The following is a 24238-nucleotide window of genomic DNA, read 5'->3' on the forward strand; positions in this document are numbered from 1 at the left end:
GAAATTGCAACAAAATTAAAAAGTAATTATGTGATTAATATAAGCTTTTACGAGTAATAATTGACAGATATTATAATTGTTATGTATATATACTTTTTATTTAAAAAAGAAAGAAAGATATTACAATAATACAACTATTTTAATAAATTATATTAAACTATAATCTATTTTTTATAATATGAAATAAATAATTTTATTATTTATAAGTTATAGATAGGCTTAAATAATAAATATTTAAAATAAAACTTTGAGAAAGGGGGAAAAAATAGGAGATCCAACATTAAATCCAAGACCTAACTTGATGGGTCTCTAGTAGCTTTTTCTTCTTCTTTTACCTTGAGCTCCTATTTGAATTGTGTAAAGGCATTGGACCTTTGCTTATTTCTATTGAATGAATGGTGTGCTATCTTTTGAGAAACAACAAGAAAAGAAACGAAAAGATAAAGAAAAGCCTAATTTCACAGTCAATGATCGCCACCTCAAAATTTTAAAATAATTGAACAAGTATGAAGTCATGAAAGTTTGGAACAGGTGTCTCTAATGGACAAAATTTTCAGTCAATGTAATTTTATTTATTAGTGGTTCATATCCATGACCCATCACAAATTGACAACAATATGACCCTCCTATGGCATCATTTCATGCCCATTAGGTTTACAAGAGATTTGCATATCATCTCACCACAATGAAGATCCTCTCAAGTATGGATCGTCCCTATATTTTGAGTATAGTGGAAGATCCAGGGCTCTCTCTGCACATCTTCCGTCCTCGTGAATCTTTGCTATCAAGCTTTCAAGTGATTTGAAGTTAGCCTGTTATGTTCATATCTCAAACATTAGCACAAATAGAATTTCAGGACTTGAGATGAGAAGAAAATAGCAGGAGAAAAATACTAATCAGCATTGATGATACCTCTGGTCGAATATAGCCAACTATAACGAGACGCAATTCCTCACCATAGAAATCTTCTTCAAATTCATGAAGCAGCCATGGCTCCTATGGTAATAACCAGAATTAGAAAACTGAAAAAAATACATGCATAGGCCACCGTTTGAGCTCAGTTACTCACTATAGTCTTTTCTGCGTTGTTAAAATATGGGTTCCAACCGATACTCATAACCATTTTATACACACCACGTGTTGATAATCCAGCCCAACCAAAATAAACTCCGGAAGGATGTTCCGAAAGCATTTCTGAATAACCTTCTGTCGATAGATTAGCTGAAACATAATGAACAGTTAGAAACTTAGAAGATGAGAAAGCAAGCAGAAAGTACGGCCTAAATTTGTAGAGTTGAATACCAGATGCAACAGAAGACTAAATAGGAAATTGATATTTAGCAAAGCTGCATAAATGGTTAAATCTGAAATACCAGTGGGGATCCCAAGGACCTTTGAGCCACGACCAAATCCCTTAATTACAGGACCACCAACATGCCAAGGTTCCATGGGCAAGGTACCCTCAATCCCTGCAGAAATCAATTTTATGTTAACACTTCAGCTGAAAGTAGACTTGTTATCTAATTGAAACAATGACCAAAGTACTTTATATTTACAATCTTTGAACGCAGGCAGGCCCCAATTTTCAGGTTGCAAATCAAGTAGAGAGTTTATCACTTCATCTGCTGCTGTATAAAGATGGGATTGTTTAGGAAGTGATGGTACTGCAACCACTTCCATTCCAGCGGCCTTACCACCCATAACACCTGGCCTGGCATGTGCAAAATGTTTTTGTACTTAACAGTTTGTTGTAAAAATAAATTATTTGGACCCAGGAAAAGATGCTAGTAGGAAGTCTAAATCAAGCAAGTTTAACAACTTTTTCAGGAGAGAATATTCTACTGCAGATTTTTGTTATTAAGAAAACAAATTTTAAATTTTTTGCAAAGTAAGAAAGTAAATAGGGAATATTGGTTCTAACAAGAGCAGCAACAAAAATTGTCTCATCCTCTGGAACTAAGAATTAAGAATGCATATCAATTTCAACAAAGGATGCATTGAATGTCAAATAAAAGTACAAAATATTGGCAAGAATTCGAGGTTATCGAGCCATAGAAACATAGAGAGCAAACTTATTTTTTTCGATACAGATTTTACATAGAAGTTGCCTATTTATTGATCATTGATATAAGCAAAAAATAGGAGGCTTCATTCCAAAGGAAAGCATATTTCCTCAAAAGAAATAGGGAGGAAAGGTGAATGAAAGAAAACTTCTATAACAATTAACTAGTGAATTATTTGTCAAACTTACAAAGAATCTTCAATGACTAGGCAACTGGAGGGTTTGACATTTAGCCTTTTAGCTGCTTCCAAAAATCTTAAACAGCAAATTCCCAAAATTAAATTTAAGAATATGAAAAATTTTCAGAGTCAAACAGAAGACATTTCAAAAGAAAAAGACAAAGTTGTACGCAGATCTCATCTTACATTTCAGGAGATGGTTTCCCAGCCCTTACTTCATCACCACCAATAATAACAGAGAAGGATTTCTGCCAGCCTATAAGGGAAAATGAGCAAACAAATTCAAATAGAACAAGCACAACAAATTAAATTTGGAGAACTTCAAACATTTAATAGTCAGATAATAGAAATAAAAGTTAACTGATTATACTGTCTAAAGAACTAACCTTGTTGATATGAAATTTTGGATTCTACGCTTGCCTTTGGAGAGTTTGAAGCCAATGCCATCGGTATATTATTACCACTCAAATGTTTAATCAACCGATTGGCACCTGGAAGTGCCTTTATTTTGCACAACCTACAATTTCGTTAAAAGAAAAGGTCTTCATTACTTCAACCACAGTGAAGGCATAAACACATGTTTCAAGGAAAAAAAATTTTAATGAAAATGATCAAAGTAACAGCATAATGATTGCAAATAAGATCCAGGATCCATAAGAAAACTCTTAATAAAAGTGAAGAAATTTAGATTACTGATCAGAGAACACAGGAGTAATTTCTGCAATAAATGCCTCTGCTGCACAAGGAAGCCCGTAATCTTCCACTATAGTAGCAGCAGCTTCCAAAGGGGTCTTCCCAACTATTTTATTAGCTTCTCTTCCATCCCATTGTTTCCCATATTTGACCAAAAAACCTTTTAGAACATCATTTACTACTCCATCTGCCAGGAAAGTGAAGACAAACAATATCAGAATCAACGAAGTCACAGAATATAACAGTAGATGAAACATTGATTTCAATACATATGCGTACAAACATATGTAGTATCAAATATTATACAACATATGTGCGTCTGAAAGAGAATTGGGTAAATATATGGCCTCAAAAACAATCATAGAGAAAGTGAAATCAGCTTAAGGGCATAACCCAACCTGTATTGAGAAGGGTACCATCTAAATCAAGGATAACAGCAGATACAACCTTCTTGAAATGGTTTGCCATTGACATTTTAGAGCTCTGATCTTAAGAACACATCTGAAACACAATTAAGAATAAGTTGTTCAGTAATCTAAAACCCAGTAAAAGATCACACCAAAGCCCTATTCCCCCGATTTCGATTCGATACGAGCTGACTTTATCATCTACAAGGTCTCATCCCCCCGAAGGACCAATTTTGAACAGGGGTTTTTGTGGACCAAATTGTTTTCCCGGAATTATACCAAAAAGCACAGTCCTTTATCAAACCCCATTTGCTGAAAACAATAATACGAGAATACCCAATTCCATACAGAAGATAAAAATGAAATAAGGAAGAGAAATTTCGTCAGAGAAAGAGAACTCACAAGCTGTGGTTGGCGACTTGGCGTGAAATGAGCGAAGGGAAATAAGGCAGGTAATAGTATAAGTCCCAGAGCCGTGCCAAAACTTTTGTCTGTTTCTGAAAGCGGTTTACAGAGAGAGGACTGAGAAATCGAGAAGCAAATTGTGGGGTTTCATGCTTTGCTAGGATACAAAATTTTACCAATTCCATTGCTGAATCTCTCCCTCTCCATTATAGAATCTCCATGGAATACTGAACACTAAACAGGAAAAATATATGGAAAATTATTATTTGATCCCTATTATGTGTAGAAATTTATTAATTAATTTATTAATTTTAAAAAAATTAAAAGATTAAATTTATTAATTAATTTATTATTTGATAACAAATTTATATAGATTAAAGTTCTATTCAACAATTATTTTTAATAAACAATAATATTAATTTTCTTATTTCATCTTTATTTATTCTAGATTTAATAGAGATATTTTAAATCAATAAGAGAAATTATGATTTCTATCTTTTTTTTTTCTTTTTTTTTATTTTTCTCATATATTTATTATTTCAATAAAAATTTTAAAAAATTTCTTTTATCTTCCGTCACATAATAATATATGAATTATAATTATAATCAAAATATAGTTTTAATAATACAACATTGTATTTTTAATAATATTTAAAAAAATAATAATATATAAATTATGTATTTTTCTGATTATTTTTATTATGGTTAATCATTTATTGAATATATTTGATTTTTCAATTATTCATTTTAATTAATTAACTAAATATCTAGTTTAAAAAAATAACTACATGATACTATGTTTTTTATTAGAAAATACAAGAGATTTAGTCAATTTAATTTTTATATTTTTAATAGTAAATAATTTATTTTTAAAATTTTTAATTTATTAATAAAATAGTTAATTTATTAAATTTACCATTTATCAATTATAAATTAATAAAGTCAATCCATTTCAAAAAAAAATTAATAAAATCAATTTAAATTAGTAGAATTAAATTACTGAAAATATTATTTTTAAGATAAAATTATTGTAAATATTAAAATTATAAAAATAAATTATTATAAATATTAAAATTAAAGGATTAGATTATTATAAAAAGTGAAATTTAAAAAATTATAAATTGTTATAATATAATATTAAATTTTAATAAAATAATATTTTATTAATAAAATAAAATTTTAAAATTAAATTATATTTTATTAAAATAGTCGAGATTGAATTATAAATTTTAATAAAATTTAGACACTATGCTATAAATTATCCTAATTAAAAAAAAAAAAAAAAAACTAAATTTTGTCTGCCGACTGAATTCCCGGCATGGCATATTCCATTTCTTATTCGGTGATGTGACGGTTCAGTTTATACCGAATTTTTGAACCGAATATCAGAATTTATAATTCTAATTTGGTTGATTTAAAATATTAATTTTAATTTTAATTTTTTTTAGTTTTCAATCTATTCCATTTAATTTTCAAAAAGACTATTTACATAAAAATTAAAATTTCTTTCTATTTTTCACTTTAATTTAAAATTTTAAAAATTAATAAAATTATTAAAAATTATAAATTTTTATTGTAATAATATCAAAACTTAAAATTTGAATTTGAAAAAATATCTTGTTCATGGGATAGGATGACGTGAATAGATAAATATTATTAATATAAAAAATTTAAAATTTTTAATTATTTTATAATTTAATTCATAACTTTACAAATTATTAAATCTAAAAATTTTTAATTTTATCTTCTTTCACTACTAAATTTTTAAGAACTTATTATTATACTCCACTCTCATTTATTTAATATAATAAAATATAATACAATTTCTTTCTATTTTTAATTAATATAATTATTTAAAATTATAAATTTTATTATAATTATATTTAAATTTAAAATTTAAATTATGAGCATATCCTGCTATATAATAAAATAATATAAATTATTTTATTATACTCATATATCATGTAAATAAATGCTATTAATATATAAAAAATTTTAAAAGTTTTAACTATTTTACAATTTAATTTAAATTTTAAAACTTATTCGACTCAAAATTTTAATTTTATTCTAACTTTAAAAATTATTCAACTCAAAATTTCTAATTTTATTCTCACAAAATTTCTAATATTATTCTCCTTCATTACTAAATTTTAAAAACTCTAGTATTATAATTCACTCCCTCTATTTAGTTTTTAATTTAAAATTTTAGACTAATTAAATTCATCTACCATTATTTAAGAGTTAAATAAGATTTAATCTAATATAATATTATTTTTAATAATAAAATATTAATTTTTTATACTAAAAATATTTTTTATATGATAAAATTTCATTTTTCTAATTTAAAAATGCCACCCACTCTAAATTTAAAAAGAAATTTCAATTATGCATAGTTTTTATTTTTTTTTTTATTTTTATGCATGATTAAAAATATTATTTTTAATTGAGTAAGATTTAAACTCGAATCCACTAAATTCATGACAGTTTTGCCAATCAAATGTATAAAAAATCAACTAATGAAACTCAATTGGGCAATTCATTCCCAAATCCAGAAATTATATTAATTTTACATGGGGCAATCAATACAAGGTGTTCATTTTTATTGGAACTCCATAATCAAAGGAAAAATAGAAATGAAAGATTAAAAGGCACTAGCCAATTGGTATCTGGGTAAACTTAGCCTTAAGATTCTATCACATCAACTTCCTAATGTAGGCTGACCTACTGCTAAATACTTCAGCTATAGGAAACGCCCCACTGAATATTAGAAGCTTCTACCAAATACCCACCATCTGAAACCCAGTTGATCTTCCAAACAACAACTCTAGGAAGCTGTTAAAAAACTATATAAGCTTACTGTACAGGGATCAAACATACTGAATTCGAGGATTATGATCCAAGAACAGCAGGACCTCCATGAAATCATAGCCAGCCAGTCAAGCCCAAAACCATAGTCTCTAATCAAGTTAGACGGGAAGTGGCTTGAAAAGGAGGAAGCTACCAAAACCTGTCAATTATTGCAGCACAGGACATTTTTAGAGATCATCTAACTCGACGAGCTGTGCCCTCCTCTCAGCAGCCTTCTTCCTGATGAAGATGCCCCATCTAAGGGCTGCTTTGAGCTTCAGCCATCCAATGACAGCTTTTCCTGATGAACGAGACTGATCGTCACTGAAGCTGTAGTTTGGAGATGGGGCAGACATGTATGCAGAAGAGTAAGGGTACCCATCTTCATTTGCATTGAAGGACGGAAGGCCTTGCCCTCCCATGTTAAAGATACGGAGAAGATGCTGCATATCTTCATTTTCAAGCATCTCATGACTTCTCATTCGAATCTCCTCCTCTTGGAAGAAATCCTCAGCTCCCCTGTAAGAAGTAAGGTTTGGCGTACAAACTCCTTGGAAGCTTGATGTTGATGACTGTGGTGGAGCAAGTGCCAGTAAATTGTCACTTCTTTGAAACTGAGCATGCTGTGAAGTGCCGACCAGAGAGTTCTGTAGAGGTAATGAAGTGGCATCAAATTGAAAAGGCGTGTTCGGATTTCCGTTCTGTGGTTGCATTGAGAATCTGGCAGACATACTGTCATTGTAACCTAAAGGGCAACAGCATTCACATGGTCAGCAACGGACATATGGAGAAGCTTCATACTAATAATGCGATATCTAAAGCTGCGAAATAGGCAACAAATACTTTATGGAAAAAAAAAATCCCAACACTTTGTACTGATAATTGAAATAAAATCTCTACTATATATAGGCATCCTGTCTTCCAAGTTCCAACCACATCAAGTATGCGTCTAATACATGCTACAATGATTCTTAACATGAAGAGTGTACCTTCAACAGTTGGACCTGAGTGCATAGCAGGCTGATCTTGAGGCACAGGAACTGATAGAGTAGGCAAAGTAACGTGATGGTCATAAGAGCTCAAAAGATCTTGTTGACCAATAGGGAGGTCAGACTGGGAAGAAGCTATGTTCTGATTCTGCTTAAAGTCTAAAAGTGTTTGGCCATCATACTCTATAACATGTATCCAATTTTCATATGCCTGCTTCACCAATCCATCCACATAAACCTGCAAGAGCCAATAATTCACAAATTTCTCACAATATTTACTATTTGAGTTTGCAAGTAAATAGAGGGAAAAAATTAATTAAAGAAAAAGATAAGAGCATCATTTGAGAAAAGGGCAAGGCAAGATAGGCTGGTGGGGATGGAGAAAAAATGTTGTGCCTCATTAAAGCAAGTGCAGGGTCAATGTGACATTCCCGGGAGCAAAGCTGGGCAAGGACAACAACCCCCTCCCCCCTTTTCCAATCCTGATCTTAATTCAAGTTTGATAGCCTTAACAAAGATGCATAACAAATAAATAATATTTTAAAAAAATTATCGGACTTCATGATGGAAATTTTTAACGCATGCTATGACCTTTTACAGAGAAATAAAATAGAAATTGTTAAATGAACAACAAAATACAAAATGATCTATCAAGTTTCCTGCTACTAGAATGGCTTAACTCATCTCTAAAGGATGGGCATCAGTCCCAATTAGGGACCAGATTACATTAATGTGATTTATTTATTTATTTACTTATTTTTGAGGGGGGGCAGGGGCGGCATGAAGCTACATAATTACTCACCTTCTGGTCGTCAGAAAGAGATTCTGCTGAGTAGAACTCTCCATTTGCAATTAAGCCAGTCAACTCATAAATATTGTTGAAAACAACACCAACATTCTTTGCATCATCAGGGTAGTACACATAAAGTTTGCCGCTCAGAACACAAGTCTTCGAATGCTCTACCAGGACATCCCACATCTTATTTGACATGCCACTTCCAAGAATCTGTGGCAAATGGATACAAAAAATAATTGTAGGTTGGAGTACGTAAACTAAAGTTTGAATCGAACAAACAAACCAACCACATTCTTACATTCCGCAATCTTTGTGAGTCTCTAACCACAAGTCTTAAGAAGTCTTCAACGGTAAATATCCCAGCTTTATTCAGCCTCTTGTGAAAAGATCCATCCTTTCCAATCTTCTCCAATCGCCAGACTTCATCATTCAGTGCAGGTGGATAGTGTTTCTTGTATACTGTGGAACAACAAATAAAAGAAGAAAACAAAAGGCCAGGGGTTCAGAATGGAAGGAGAGAGAGGAATATTTAGTATCTTCAAATAGAAAAGGTACAAATCTAAAATAAATTTCAGAAAAAGAAGCAACTAATTATGGGCTCACATTCTCCTCGGTGATCTTTGACGGTGAAGGCATCAGTTTTTGCCTCACGAATACGAATCCCTTCACAGTATCCCGAGGCAACCTTCAAACCCAGCCTAAATTTCCTGCTCCTTATCCAGCTTGAGTTGTCAGTAAATGTCAGGTCACCTAGAGTTCCTACACCGTCTTTCAATATCACTTGCAGATCTCCAGTTAGAAGAGGCCTCTTGCCCTCACGCTCTTTAACTACATGAGACTCAAATTCTTCTTGAGTCCAGTTATCATCATCTTCGTTATTAAAATCACCTTCAAGAACAATGATGTCCAGTTTCACTGCAGATTCAGGACCTGAAGTGACAACACGGCCTGTATTTGCATCAATCAACACAACATGGATTGCAGCACCCTGTTCGCCTTCTACTTTCCCACCAGTAAAGAGAGGGAGGGACAACCTGGACCTGAAGTGCAGCTGCAGGTTTTTCCCGTCTGGTCCTCCTATACATTTTGGAGAAGACCTGCATTTTCTCAACCATTAGGGACACAAACTAGTGGTGCAGAGACATAACAATCAAAACAATAAAATAAATACACACTAATTCAGAATTAAGAATCAAGCACCAGGAGTAACCCTCTATAATTCCCTCTAATTAACAGAAAAGCGACTGCATGAAATTTGGCTGGCTAAGACAGCCATTTTCCAACATTGGACAAAGCAAAGCAGATCTCCCCTGTAGGCAGTTTCATAATATAACTGAAAACAAGGCAGAAATAACAGAGTTAAACTGAATAATGCAGTTCAGCCATGTAACATGGAGAAAGGCTCAAGGCAAGCAAAGAACAAACTCAACTCCCAGTAAGTCAAGATAATATGGTGCCCAGATGTCGTTGCGATACATCTACCCAAAAATGCTGAGATAGGACTCTCCAAACTTAAATATATACTAGTCACTGGATGAAATGGCCCAAATATGCAACCGGATGCATACCAAATACATAAAGAAATAATGTCAAATACTGAAAGTGAACTACAATGAAATGCAGATTCAGTAAGCATTGTGCAATAATATTAAGCAAGATGTCAATACCATCCATAATGCTGACTTAAAGGTCAATGCGAAATCAAATTCTGTTGCAGGAAAAAACTTAAGATGTTCCAGATACTAATAATTGAACATTATGCTAGCTTACCTGCAGGAAAAAACTTGAGATGTTCCAGATACTAATAATTGAACATTATGCTAGCTTACCAGTGTATTTAAAGGGACAAATTGCCATTTGAGAATCACAATAACAAGCAGTGAAAAGATGCAGCATACCTCCCAGAAAGTTTGGTAGGGCCTAATTTTGCTAAAGCACGCTCCACTTCTTCACTAACCTGCTCAGTATTCAAAACAAAAAATCAAGATATGGCCATAGTATAATCATGCATGAAATGAATAAATCATTAAAGGGGATTCTGGTTTACATGCATTACAACTTACAAGATAATCACAGTATACATCCAAATCAAAAACTGTTTAACTATTGTTTATCACATCACTATTCCAGAAAAAGGGAACAAAAAACTGCTTTCAAAGAGAAAATCTAAAGAACACTTGATATATTGGAGAATAAGTCTTTTCAGATGTTACAATTAAATAACATGATAATGAAAAGACAGTCATCATGAATCCTTCAAAGAGGAATACCAAAATACACAAGGATGCAATCTAACTTACAACTCTCCGAAGAATAGGCTCCAAAGATGAGCAAAGTTTCTGCAGACTATCCACCTTGAGAGCTTCAACAATTACACTGCAAGAAAGTTAAAATATGCACAGGATTTTCAACCAAGTTTCAAATACAGAGGCTTAACCATAAGAGTCCACCTATTCAGTCAAAACTACATTCAATAAATTCTCAACGAGTAGGAAGCAATGATTATAAAGGGCAGTTTGGAACATGGAAGTCAAGCAAGGGCAGTTAACAAATTGAGCTTATGAACAGTAGAATTCAGGAAGAATATGCAAAAAAATTGCAGATAAATGCCTCTTTTTAAAAGTTAAAACATCATCAATGCGGACATAACAAGAATAAGAATGAATTCAAGTTAGTATCCTCACAGAACTCAAAGAAGGGAAGCTGTAAAGCTGCCAAATTCAAACAAGATTAACAAAAGAATACAATAAATTTTACAGAAACAAAATTAAGTATTTTTCCAGTATATGCAATAAAAGACACATATAACAAATATAATGTTTTAGAGCACCAACACTAACGTCCCAGTTTATTTTCTTACAAAGTCAGCAGGTTAGCATCCAAGCCAACAAGAAATTGCATTCTGGTGTCTTCCTTTCAGAACTTACCTAAAATACACAGCTTGATAAGGTAATCTAGTTTCTACCTCAGCTGAAAATTAAAAATTCATATTACTAAGCAAATGAATTTACTAAACTTGTGCATGTTTATTACATAATATGCATATGAAGTTGGGGAATAGATTCCTAGAAGCATAAATCAGCAGATACCCAAGTAAAAGGTTCAACGAAGAGGCGAAGACGACGTCTTGATTAAACTAAGTAACCGAATTATGAGCACAACATAGTCAAAACATTCCAGAGAGTAATATAAATCTCAAATTATCATCAGATAAACAAAAAAGAAAATATACCTAGCTAAAGCTGGTCGTTTTCTATCAGGCTGGCCTTCATCACCAGAACTTGAATCCAGACCTCTCTTCTCTCTCACCATACTACTCGATCTCTCCGTAAACCTTGTTTGCATCTTCACCAAGAAACCAACATACACCACCCCGTTTGGTACCCGAGAAAAAGAAAAACTGCGAGCCGTTAAAAAGCTTCACAATCACTCACCAACTTTCTATGTATTAGAAAACAAACAGAAAGCCAAAATAGAAAAGTACTTGTATATCCATTTTAACAAATGGAGGACTTAATATTTGATGATCCCAAATTCCAAATTCAAATGGGGAATAAAAAAAAGGAGAAAGGAGAAAACTTTATCTTTTATTGCAATTGGGTGATAAAGAGAGCGGGAAAGAGGAATTAGATACCTTATAATTAGTGAGAATAAATGAAGTTTCGAGGAAACACCTGCGAATTTTCGTTCGCGGAAGAAGGAACGAAGAGGTTTCAGTCAGGGGTTTGTCCTTTATAAGGTTGCTCGGCAGTCGGCTCCCACTGCTACAGTGATGGCTGCCACTGTAGCCGAAAACGAAAGAGGAGAGAATCTATAGTGGGAGTTGGTGGGTGGGACTTGGGACTGTGATGATTGAGACTACGACGTATGGCAGATCTGGACCGTTGGATTGAGAAAGGGTTTATTTACGGGGAATCTTTTTTTAATTTTATTATTTTTTGGCCACGTGAGTGTTTGTCCGTTTGGTTGGAAATTGTGCTCGTCCGTAGAGAGTTTTTTCCCGATATGCTCTATTTTAATTTTCAACTTTAGCTGCATCTAATCCTTTAGAAAATCTAATTGTACGAATTTTCGTACAATCTTTTATTTTGAATTTTTAAATAAATTATACTTTAATTTTTAAATCATAATATAATTAATACATCAACTTTTATATTTTTAAATTAAATATTTAAATTTTTTTATTTTCATTCCATGGATGATTTTTTTTATTTATTTTTTTTGAATTCAAAGTTAAACGAACAGCTTCAGTAGTTAATGCATTGTTTCGGACAGTTTTGTCTAAATCTAATTTATAATTTTGTAGTATAGTTTTGCTTCTCATCCATATTACTTTATTTAAAATATAATTAATGATTTCTCTTCTCTTTTTGTTTTTAATCAATGATTTCTCTTCTCTTTCTCTTTTATTCTTCATACTCCGACATGAATAGACACGCTACTTTGTTGTTTTTATTTCTTATTTTGGGACTTTGTTAATTACCTCTTCTCTTTCTCTTTTCTTCTTCATAGTCCAACATGAATAGACAAGCCATTTTGTTTTTCTATTTCTTTTTTTGGGATTTTGTTAATTACCATCTCAATGAATAATGTTAAGATTTCATTCTTTATTGGATTCTTTTCAACTTTAATTAATTCGAATGGATTTAATTTTACACGTACATAGAAAAATAAAAAAAATTATTTTTTTTCTTTTATCACTTAGAATCTATAGTTCTAAGTGAGATTAAAATTTCATATATCCTTTAAAGTAAAAAAATTCTCTTTTTAACTCATTATCTCACTCCAGTAGTTATTTTTCTTTCTATTACTTTGAAAGTAGCTGCTTCAACTTCGGCTATTTGAATTTTTGATATTCTTTTTTATTTTCCATCAAACGAATGGCACAGAGAGAATTCTCCTAAATTTACTCATAGTCATTCATTATTCGATTTGAATGATGAATCACTCTCTCTATTTATAAAAATTATTTTAAATTTTTAAAATTAAAAATATATTAAATTCACAAATAAATTTTAAGATAATATTGTAATCATTTTGTTAAATGAGATTTTTTTTTAATGGAGACCAGAAATTGAGGAGTAGAATTTGAGATCCCTCCGATTTTGTCAGATACACTTATTATCAGATTAAATTTATAATTATTTATTAAATGAAATTTTTAAATTTAAAATATAGTTAGAATTTAATAATAATTTCAAATGACACAATCATAATTAGATCCATAGAGTGACTCATTCAGTGGTAAGGCATGTGGTATTGGATAGTTCCAACCTAAATTCGGTCTCTGAGCGACATTGAGGAAAAAAAATCGTTGCTTTAATCGTGGGATGTTGAGTTTCTATGAATTGAATTAAATTAGAGTGGCAACCACAGGCCACGAACTCTGTATTTAGGGGTAATTACTGTCTAGCCAGAAAACCTTTTTATGGGTGGTGTTCATATGGATGAAAGATGAAATCTCACAATTGGGTTTGATGGATGAGACAAAGGATTGTAGAATCATGGTGGCAGGGGCAAAACTGAAACCATAGGGGGACCAGACTTAGAACTGGGCCTAAGAAATTTGTTTCAGATCAAACCAAAAAAAGAAAAAATAATAATATCGATGCGTTTGCCGGGAGTCGAACCCGGGTCTATTGCTTGGAAGGCAATAATCCTAACCGTTGGACTACAAACGCTTTCATGTTTATTTTCCTTTACATTATAAGATTAACTAAATATAATTTAGAAAAGAAAAGAAAAATTAGCATGGCCCACATGTCGTTCAGGTGCTGTACCTGAGAGCGGTCATGGTTTTGAATTTGAATAGATGGTTCTCATTTAAAGACTGATACCTACTCCACAATATAAAAATGTTATAAGAGTTTTTTTTCCCTTTTCAATTAAATTTTTTAAATTTAATTTTAGTCAGTTCTTATATTTTTAAAAATCTATTAAAATACATTTATTTTTTTCTCCGTGAACAAAATAGTCTTTCGTCATATTTTTCATTAAAAATAGATAAAAAATGAGAGATAATTTTTAAAATTTAATTTTACACTCAAATAAAATTTCTTATTTAGTCTTTAAATATTACTATTATTAATAAGTCAGTCTTTATATTTTTAAAAATCTATTAAAATATTATTATCTTTTATCATATCTATTAAAATATTTTTATCTTTTTTTATATTTATTAAAATATTCTTATCATTTTAACGAAATAGTCCCTATTTTTTTTCTGTTTTATAAATTAAAAAGAAAAAAAAGAAAAAAAAAGGAAGAAAGAGGTGAAAAAAAATAGAAGTAGTTTGATTTTTCACTATATTTTCAACGATAGAAATAAATAAAAAAATTATTTTATTGATAGAGAGAAAATATAAGAATGTTTTAATAAATTTTTAAAAATATAAATAGTGACTTGTTAATGATAACAATATTCAAAAACTAAATTGTAAATCTCTTTAAATTATTATGTTTTTAAATAAATCATGCTAATAGTATATTTTCATTTAATTTAACTTCAGTTTTAATTAAAATATATTTTTTTAGGCAAGTGATGTACCTCCACCTCTTTGTGATCATCTTCATTTTGATTCTACAAATATGTAACTTTAGTTTGCCTCTGTTTCAAAAGCTATACATATATAATTACGTATATTGGAACTTTTTTTAAAATGAAATAAACCAGCTGATTGGACATCAAGAAGGTTAGCAAATATCCTATATCTTGATCATAAAGATGGAAAAATAGACAGATAATATACCAGACCAATATTATCACAACTCATCAAATATGTTTAAAAACTACCCACTAAATCAACCCTATCACTAAACTATCCATTTACATGAAAAATAAAAATTTAATTTAAATTTATTAGTTTTTTTTTTTTTTTTTTGCACTAATTTGCCACCCCACAAATATTACCCCACTCACTGTTCTGCAAATGATAGCTTGTACTCTTACAAGATCAACATTACAAGGCAAATCCAGTCAGATTGGACAAGCAAAGAATAATCTCCTACAAATTCACCCAAACTCCAAAAGTTGAAGTTACTGCAATTAAGACTAGGCATGAAAAATGTTTTAAGTAATCAATTGCAAGAAAACAAAGAAAAAAGGACAATGTAATCAAATCATAACCACTGGTAATTTTGGCATGATATTTGGAAAAAGAAAGTTGACAAAAAGAATTCACAAAACAATCTGTTCAAATACACCCGATTCAAAATTTAAACAACTGTTGTCAAATAAAATATCATTATCACCACCCAAATTGCCAAACTATGAATGTGACCTCAGGGCCTAGCAGGATGTACTCAGCAATTAGGCTACTTATGCTCTCTATTGTCTATTCCCACCAAAAATTCAACTTCATCCACACTTCATTTGGATAATTACCTCTTCTTGTTCTTTTTCTTTCCCTTCTTTTTATCTCTGTTATTATGTGGCTTTGACCTCAACTTATGCTTCGAGACTTTCTTAAACGAGTTCTTTTTAGTAACAGCTAAATTGTGCTTCTTATCATCTCCAGCCGCCAATCTTGACATGGGCACTGCTGTTTGCATCTTTCCACTGTGGTCATCCTTATCTTCCCGAGAAATCTCACTAGTTGTCACAGTGACTTTCATGTCCCCATTGTCATACTCCAATGTTCCTTTTGCCAATAACAAACAAAGCACAAAATTAAATGTCAAATTGCTATAAATCTTAAGTTTATATTACATTCTCTAGCAGACTGAGCTTGAGAGAGTGCCAAATGAAAGGCATCCTTTCCGCTTCCCGAATAGTAGTCTGCATAGTGGTATTGTCAAATAACAGAGTTGTCAACTGGTATAACACCACATTGTGAGTCGAGAATAAGTGAGACAGACTGAGATTATTTCAGCTATATCACATAAGCAAGAATTATTGGATTAGCCAACAGGTCCAATTCTAAATGATGATGATGATCGTCATTCTAATAAAAAAAAAATAGCTGCACATCAGAACCAGTTTTCATTATCTCTCTTAAAGTGCCAACATGTTGTGATGAAGAATCTACACCAATTCATTGCAATGATTAGCTGACCATTTCTATAAACAAAAGGTCTGGCCACTGGCAAAGTTAACACAACAGACAAATTAACAACTAGATATGTATCATAGTTTTGAATTTAAGGGTGGAGGTGAATGGATGGGCTTAGGTCCATGAGTGAGTTTGGACTTAATTGAGCTTGTACCAACCATTATTTAAAGGTTAGAACTAACCAATTATTTAGTCGACCCTTGACCCTTATAAACCCCTTTGATTTTATGTATCCTTTAGCTGTGGGCCTCTCAACACTCCCCTTTAAGTGGCAACCGATATGGTTGACACTTGAAACTCTGAAATCCTCCCCCAGAAACCTTGAAATGCAGCAGCAACACCGGGCAACTGAACTTGAAACTGAAATTTAAAATTAAAACTGGGACCAACTTGCGCTAATACTATATCACAATTTTGAATTGAAGGGTGAAGGTAAATGAAAGGGTTCAGATGCAAGAATCCATGAGTGAGATTTGGCTTACTTGGGCTTGGACCAACCATTGCTAAAGATTAGAAGTAAACAATTAATTAGTTGGTCCTTGACCCTTGTAAACCTCATTGATTTTAGATGTAGGAAGTTTAAAGGCTTCGCTAATTAATACTTTCTCAGGTAGCATGTTAATCCCATATCTATAAGCTCAGAGTTTGTGAAAAATACCACTGACTGATGCAATTGGATCACTTTCTTCACCATCCTCACTGTAACCATCACCATCACCAGAAGCTGGTGGAGCTTCTCCATATAACACGAGTTCCCTTTCCAGCCTCCTCTACAACACATGTCAGGTAGCAAGGTTAAGACAAACAGTTCAATTACATGCAAGCAATCGAAACATTGTGGTGTCATGTCAAATATAACTACTGAAAAATTTAGGAATAGAGCAGTTAAAAAAATACTTGGACAGAAAGAAGGATTTCAAACTCATTTGATAAACTATCTTCACTCGTTTCAGATTTTTTTTTTTTTTGTTGTTGAAAATGGTTCAATAATTACGTAGATAGAGAAGTGATTTGATTGGTAAGGATTATAACCAAAAAAAAAAAAACACCAGAATCCTCAAAGGAGCAGGGGAAAAATTATATGTCTCTCTCTAACAGTGGTTTTTTTTAGCATGTTTTAGGCCATTTTTTTCCTTCTGATATCAAGAGATGATTAGTTTATTCTTTGCTCTCAGTAATTTCATTGGGGCCAAACCAAATCCAATCAGAAGATTCTACCAAAGATCTCAAAAAACAACAGCAAATACTCAATTCTGCATTAGCAATCTGGCTGAAACTAGAATGGAAGGATGGCAAAGTATCACCAGCGTGTCAACTGCTTCCTCAAGGACTACTCACCTAGTGCAAAATTAGTCAACAAAATGTATACAAACTGAAGTTGCTTGAAATTATGTAATTTCTTTAGTTGAAAATGTTTTAACATATAAGCTTGGTGCAAGCATGCTTGCATACTCACCTGGCCAGTGTTTGCACCTTTCAAACAAATAGAAAACCTCAGGTTTTTATCTGACTCTTAACATCTATTCCAATGTAAAGAACATTGTGGGTTCCCTTCAAAAGAATACATTAACTTGAGTTCCATTATTTATCTTAATGAAAAAATAACATATTTAGAAATCCCATTCTCTAAAATGCGGTCCCATAGAATAAGCAGTTCTTAAACCACTAAAATAAATGGGCAATCAAACATTGTTATATTTTGGATGCATTGGAGGGAAGATAAAATATTTAGCTTTATCTTGTTTGGAAGGAAAGTATGGTAAATGATGGTTTCATAACTTTGTATTGTTTGGGTGAAAGGTATGAGAAGGCAATGTGAAGTATAATGATTTTTTTAGATACTCTTGTCGTTTCAATATTTAAATCAGGAACCAATCTGAAAATGTCAAAGTAAAGAAACACAGCATGGATACTGAAAATTTTACACATACTAAAACCTTGCCAATTCACCAATTAAGGCCCTATAATTAAACCTTTCTAAGATATAAGAACAAAACAGAAGTTACTACTGCTTACCAAACAATATCAATTCAGTAACCATGAACAGAAACCCAACATTTCAAGTTTTTCACTATAAACTAACAGTTTGGTTTGATCAATATTAATAGCTTCGAAGTAAGGCCACATATTACATCATAATTCATACCGTGACAACAGATATCCCACATTAATACCATATAAAACTATCAATTTCAAGCATAAACATAAAGATAATGGTTATGTGTACCTTTTTGCGATCCTCGATACGCTTTCGCCGTAAGGCCTCCTCTTGCTGTTTTTGGGCTTCCTTTCTTCTCTTTTTCTTCCTCTTGTGAAACCCAGTTACGTAATCCCTTCATAAAAGAAGCCGAAACATCCCAAATCAGTAACAGTTTCAAAAGTGTTCAATTCATCGATTTCTTCATTAAACTAAAGAGCATAGTCAGTAAAACCAGTACCTGAGATCTTTCTCGTTGAAAGATACAGCTAGAGCTTTGTTTTTAAGAGCTCGTTTCTTTATGTGCGGGGCTCGTATTGGTGGTAGCTGTGGTTCGACTTCAATTTCGCCTTCCATGGCAGCCGCGGCAGCTAATTTGCAGGTCCCCAGATTGGGGTTTATGATTTGAACTGCAGAGAAGGTGCTTGCGGCTTGGGCTTTCGCGAACTGGTTGGTTCGAGCTCAGCTGCGAATGCATAGAAAGCTCGCCACTGGCTCATTGGAAGTGAGCTCATTTTGCTTCCCAACCTGATGTAATGGGCTGGGCTGGGAGTAGAGCCACTGAGCCCTTTGAATATAAATATTGTGTATATAATAGAACGGTTTTCCTCTGTCACTGAACCATAATGACGGGCCTCTGGCAAAAAAAAAAAAAAAAAGAGAACCATAATGACGGGCCCAGTCGCTCTGCAACGAGAATGAAAACTGTACTTTTGATGGAAGGACAAGTCGTCAATTTGCGAGAGATTCCTTCTGGCTATTCAACCACGCGATTGTCACGTGGGGATATCTCGTCCACGCGCCTAGCAAACCCAATTGGGAGTGTGGGGAAGTAAAAACCTTAGGATATATTTAGTTGTAGAAAATAATTTTATATTTTCTATACCCAATTTTTTTTTTTATAAAAAATTAAAAAAATATGTCTATTTTATATAATATTGATGACCGCTGGATTTCTCCATCCTGGTCTAGGGCCTTAATCATAGCCAAAAGCCCATCTTGCAGAGGCTCACACACCTGATACACGAGACAAGCCTGGTTCGTGCCACCTTCAAGGCCGGGCTCAACCAAGCTTCTTCACTTAGATCGGCCCAGTCCGTGACTAGCAGGCCCTCTCCTCTCAGACTCAGCATCCGGCCCGACTCTCGGCCCAGCCCAGTATCCAGAGCCATACTAAGGCAGCCTAGCAGATCCGCTCGAACGTACGCACGAGAAGAATTAGAGGCCGTTACGCATGGAGCAGGCTGCTGATACCCTCGTACACCCGAATCTGTATGTCAGAGACGCGTGTCCCAATCATGGAAAGGTCTTTACACGTCACCAACAAGCATAGCGAAATGGATAAAAGGGGAACCCCCTCCCCAGAAAGTTTATTTTTCAATACCAAAACCCTTGTAAAACCCTATTCTATTGGATCTCAGATCATCAATTGGCGCCGTCTGTGGGAAAACGAAGGAGATCTTTTCATCACCGGAGTTTTCACTTTCAAAACCCACTGAGATCCACGATGGCAAATCACCAAGAAAGTAACATTAACATTCCAAATGACCTGAGCTCTGTCCAAGATGGGCAGCAGTTCTCCTTCTCTAGCCCTACAACGTTGAATAACCAAACGCCTATTCCTCTTAATCCCTCGCCAAGCTTGGCAGGGAATACTCCCACCATGACTCTGTCTAACCAGGACATTCAAACTATGGCTCTCCAGCTACAGACTACTGCTCACTGGTTGGGGCAGATAATGCAACAGAGGGGCCTTAGCACCCCAGTAAATGCACTCCCAGTAGTGGAGGAACCCAGAACCAATGAACCCTGACCTACCTCTGACCGCCTCCAAACTAACAGCCACGATGCCGGGGAAGAGGAAGAACCGGAGGCCCGAATCCATGGGAGAAGGGCAAGAGAGTTGATAGAAAATGAGGAGGCGGACAACTATTCTGCCGGAACAACCAGGGAAACGAGAACTGAAACAGAGGAGGAGGAATACAGCTGGGGCAAAGGATCCAGCCCGGAAGACGAGAAAATGAACCACAAGCTGAAAAGGTTGAAAGAGCAGCTCTTAGCCGAGCTAGGTAAGAAAGATCAGAGCCAAACCTCTTTGCCCACCTCTTCTTCTTTCTCAAAGATAGTGCAGCAGGAGACCGTTCCCAAGAAATTTATGATGCCGCCGATGGCGGCCTATAATGGAGCTGGTAACCCGAGAGAGCATGTCATGAACTATAAGACCTTTATGGAGTTGCAAACCCTGTCAGATGCCTTAATGTGTAAGGTGTTCCCAACAACGCTCTCGGGACCGGCGCGGGCGTGGTTCAACAGCCTGGAGGCCGGAAGCATTAGAAGTTTTGGAGATCTTGCCACCCGCTTCATCAGCCGGTTCATAGCCGGGGTGCCAGCTGATAGGAAGACGAGCTATCTAGAAACAGTGAAACAGAAAGAAGGTGAATCACTCAGAGAGTATGTCGCCCGCTTCAATACGGAGGCCCTGCAGATTCCCGAGCTGGAGGAAGGAAGGGCGGTGGAGGCCATGCAAAAGGGAACAACCTCTGCCGAGTTCTTTGGTTCTTTGAGCAGGAAACCTCCGACCTCACTGGCTGAGTTGATGAAGAGGGCGGAGAAGTATATAAGGCAGGATGACGCCTTGGTGACGAGTAGATTTGCTAGAGGGATGGCCGGAAAAGAAAAGGCCCCGGAGGAGAGAAGGCCGGAGAGACACGAGAAGAAACATGGAAAGAGGCCTGAGCCGTACAAACAGGCCTGGGAGAGAAGGGATCAAAGGCCTCCACCTCCTCCTCGGGCTCTTGAATCAAGAGTGCTCCCTCCTTGGGTTCCCGAGAAACCAACCCCCCTCAACGCTTCCAGAGCCGAAGTGCTCATGGCCGTCCAGGATAAGGAGTTCCTCCAGTGGCCCAAACCCATGAAGTCGAAAGCAGATCAAAGAAATCCTGACAAGTATTGTCAGTACCACCGGAGCCATGGGCACGATACGAATAACTATTTTCAGTTAATCGCGGAGATTGAGAGGCTAATAAAAAGGGGGCACCTCAAAAATTTTGTGAAGAAACCAGAGGGACAGAGGCCTCAGTCTGGTCCGACAACTCAGACGCCTAGGAGAATAGGACCTGGACCAGTGAATGATGGGTCCAGTGGGACCATCCACATGATTGTTGGAGGAACGGGAGGACGGATGAGCCGTCGAGGAAAGAAGAGAAACCGGGAAGGAGAGACCAGCAATAGTGAAGTCATGCAAATCGTTGACCACTCTCCCATGATCATCACTTTCTCCTCAGAAGATGCTCAGGGTATTCAGATGCCCCATGATGACGCGCTTGTCATTGAAGCCGTCATTCATAATTATCGGGTAAAGAAGGTCTTAGTGGATGATGGGAGTAAAGTCAACTTGCTACCATACCGAGTGTTTCAGCAGATGGGAATTCCAGAGGAACAGCTGGTTCGGGACCAGTCACCAATCAAGGGGATCGGAGGAGCACCGGTACTTGTAGAGGGAAAGGTGAAGCTGGCTCTTACCTTGGGAGAAGCACCCAGAGCTCGCACCCATCATGAGGTATTTTTGGTGGTCAAACTCCCACTGAGCTACAATGCGATTTTGGGGAGACCGGCGTTGTTTGACTTTGAAGCTGTCACTAGCATCAGGTATTTGGCACTCAAGTTCCCAACAGAAGAAGGAGTGGGAATGGTCCGAGGCAGCCAGGAAGAAGCAAGGGCGGTATACTTGGCCACAGTAACAGAGCCGAGCTCAGCTGGAGAAGGACTCGACTCGGAAGTTCTGGAGGTCAGAGATGAAACAAAAGAAGCCCGGACAGAGCCAATTGGAGAGTTGGAAACCTTCCCCTTATCAGGAGCAGATGCAAACAAGGTCTTCAGTCTTAATGCCAGCCTCACCAAAGAACAAAAAGGTGAAGTCATGGCCCTGATCCGAAGTCACGCGCCGACCTTCGCATGGAAGCCTTCAGACATGCCGGGAATTGACCCCAAAGTGATGACACACCGATTGAATGTCCTCCCCGAGGCCAGACCAGTAAAGCAAAAGAAGAGAGTAGTGGGAAAAGAGAAGCAACAAGCCACCCGGGAAGAAGTGCAGTGTAATACCCGGCTAGACCCCGGTATCGGAATTCCTACGTTCCGGCGGATTTTCCGTTGGAAGTCGGGATTCGTGGATGTCGGAGCTTGCCCTAAGGGTATAAGAAAGGTTTTTAAGATGTTTTTAAGTGTTTTATCATGTTTGCATGTTTTGAGTTAAGAAAATTGAGTTTTGAAATGAAAAGGCCAAGGGGACAAAAGCCAGGTTCGGCCGCCGAAGGTGAAGTTCGGCCGCCGAAAGTTGCATGGTTTCGCATGCACGTTAGGCCGCCGAAGGAAGAGTCGGTTGGCCACTACAAAAGCCCCTTTTGCCCGAGACTTGAGTGTTAAACACTCTGTTTTTGGGTCAAAGGTAGGTTTAAGCTCTCCTTGGTGTGATTTCTCATGTTTTCCTCAAATCTTGCATGTTTTAACTTGATTTGAGCTTTGTTTTAGAGATTTGAGCAAAAGGAAGCAAAGTTGAGCACTTGGAGAGTTTGATTGAGTTTTTCCCCATCTCCAAGCTTGGATCATCAATCCTCTAGTTCTTCAAGAGGTAAGCATGGATCCTCACCTCCCCTTATGTTTAAAGCAAGTTTTAGAAGTTTTGGAGAGGTTTATGGCATGTTTTGGGGTATAAGCATGAGTTTGAGCATATGTTGCTCATATGCGTTTTGTTGTGGTTTTTGGGGCTTGAACTAGTTTGTAGGCCTCTATATGCATGAGTTATGTTATATGTTAGTTGAGAAGTGTTGGTATGCATGTTATGGGTGTTTGCTAGGAGTTTGGAGGCTGAGAGCATGAGTTGTGCTCGGATTCTACCTTTCTGGAGAATCCAGGTTCGGCCGCCGAAGCAAGGTTCGGCCGCCGAACCCCTTGTGGAGGCAGTTTCGGCTGCCAAACCTTGCCCCCGAAAGCTAGGCTTTTGGGTGAGAAAGAGACTTTCGGCCGCCGAAAGAGGAAGTTCGGCCGCCGAAAGTGCATGAGTTTCGTCTCTGGATGAGACTTTCGGCCGCCGAAGGTGCCGTCGAACATGCATGAGTTTCGTCTCTGGAGGGAGGTTTCGGCCGCCGAACCAGCCGCCGAAAGTGCCCAGTCCAGCCTTCTTTTACCCATTTTTCCATGCATGCCTATGATGTTTTAGAGGGGTTTTGGGGAGATAGTAAGAGTTATGTTTAAGTAAGGTTGGTCCTCATTTGAGTCCACCTGTGTAGGTACGGACCCGAGAGACCAAGGAGGCCCACAGAGTTAGAGTTACAGAGACTGCTCAGCAGTTGACAGAGGTGAGTGGAACAGAACTTTCTTTTAAAAGTTAAGAACTGTTTTAGCATGATTCATGCATCATTAATGCCATGTTTATGTAGGATGTTTTGCATTAGTATACACCAAGTTGATGCATTGCATTATTACTTGTATATGTGGATTGGACCGAGGCGATCTCAATAGCCCATAAGTCTGTCATTCTTGTATGACCTGTGTGAGCTCCTTTGGGGCCGGGCATTTACCTTGGATGAGTCCTGTGTGAGCCCTTATAGGGT

The 24238-nt window shown here is 35.5% G+C and overlaps 3 protein-coding genes and 1 non-coding gene across 9 annotated transcripts; all 4 read right to left on the reverse strand.

Annotated features, from left to right (window-relative positions):
• Positions 1 to 538: 538 nt before the first annotated feature.
• Positions 539 to 3992, reverse strand: LOC110602923 (bifunctional riboflavin kinase/FMN phosphatase). 3 transcript variants are annotated; one of them, XR_006348930.1, is made up of 11 exons: positions 3744 to 3992; positions 3333 to 3435; positions 2935 to 3121; positions 2628 to 2758; positions 2428 to 2497; positions 2252 to 2317; positions 1557 to 1711; positions 1303 to 1469; positions 1070 to 1221; positions 913 to 996; positions 539 to 812 (listed from the first exon to the last, which is right to left on the reverse strand). XR_006348930.1 is itself a non-coding variant. In XM_021740524.2 (11 exons), exons 2-11 carry the CDS (start codon positions 3406 to 3408, stop codon positions 678 to 680), a joined length of 1152 nt encoding a protein of 383 aa, XP_021596216.1. In that variant the 5' UTR covers positions 3409 to 3435; positions 3744 to 3989; the 3' UTR covers positions 539 to 677. The 3 variants fall into 3 exon arrangements, 2 of the variants coding, with proteins under 2 accessions (XP_021596216.1, XP_043807574.1); XM_021740524.2 differs by having other exon boundaries at positions 1374 to 1469; positions 3744 to 3989; XM_043951639.1 differs by lacking the exon at positions 2252 to 2317 and having other exon boundaries at positions 1374 to 1469; positions 3744 to 3990.
• Positions 3993 to 6263: 2271 nt separating this feature from the next.
• On the reverse strand, positions 6264 to 12162 carry LOC110603481 (calmodulin-binding protein 60 D). 4 transcript variants are annotated; one of them, XM_021741219.2, is made up of 9 exons: positions 12013 to 12162; positions 11611 to 11778; positions 10679 to 10754; positions 10277 to 10335; positions 8982 to 9475; positions 8677 to 8837; positions 8385 to 8588; positions 7583 to 7820; positions 6264 to 7338 (listed from the first exon to the last, which is right to left on the reverse strand). In XM_021741219.2, exons 2-9 carry the CDS (start codon positions 11721 to 11723, stop codon positions 6782 to 6784), a joined length of 1902 nt encoding a protein of 633 aa, XP_021596911.1. In that variant the 5' UTR covers positions 11724 to 11778; positions 12013 to 12162; the 3' UTR covers positions 6264 to 6781. The 4 variants fall into 4 exon arrangements, with proteins under 4 accessions (XP_021596911.1, XP_043807787.1, XP_043807785.1 ...); XM_043951852.1 differs by having other exon boundaries at positions 11611 to 11723; positions 12013 to 12156; XM_043951850.1 differs by having other exon boundaries at positions 12053 to 12070.
• A 1825-nt stretch (positions 12163 to 13987) lies between these two features.
• On the reverse strand, positions 13988 to 14059 carry TRNAG-UCC. The gene has a single exon. It is a non-coding gene; the product is annotated as a tRNA-Gly (tRNA).
• A 1430-nt stretch (positions 14060 to 15489) lies between these two features.
• Positions 15490 to 19101, reverse strand: LOC110602901 (ribosomal RNA-processing protein 17). Its single transcript, XM_021740493.2, has 4 exons — positions 18868 to 19101; positions 18657 to 18762; positions 17088 to 17199; positions 15490 to 16018 (listed from the first exon to the last, which is right to left on the reverse strand). Exons 1-4 carry the CDS (start codon positions 18981 to 18983, stop codon positions 15759 to 15761), a joined length of 594 nt encoding a protein of 197 aa, XP_021596185.1. The 5' UTR covers positions 18984 to 19101; the 3' UTR covers positions 15490 to 15758.
• Between the last annotated feature and the right edge of the window lie 5137 nt (positions 19102 to 24238).

Source organism: Manihot esculenta, chromosome 16 (genome assembly GCF_001659605.2).
Source record: "Manihot esculenta cultivar AM560-2 chromosome 16, M.esculenta_v8, whole genome shotgun sequence".
Lineage (NCBI taxonomy): Eukaryota > Viridiplantae > Streptophyta > Magnoliopsida > Malpighiales > Euphorbiaceae > Manihot > Manihot esculenta.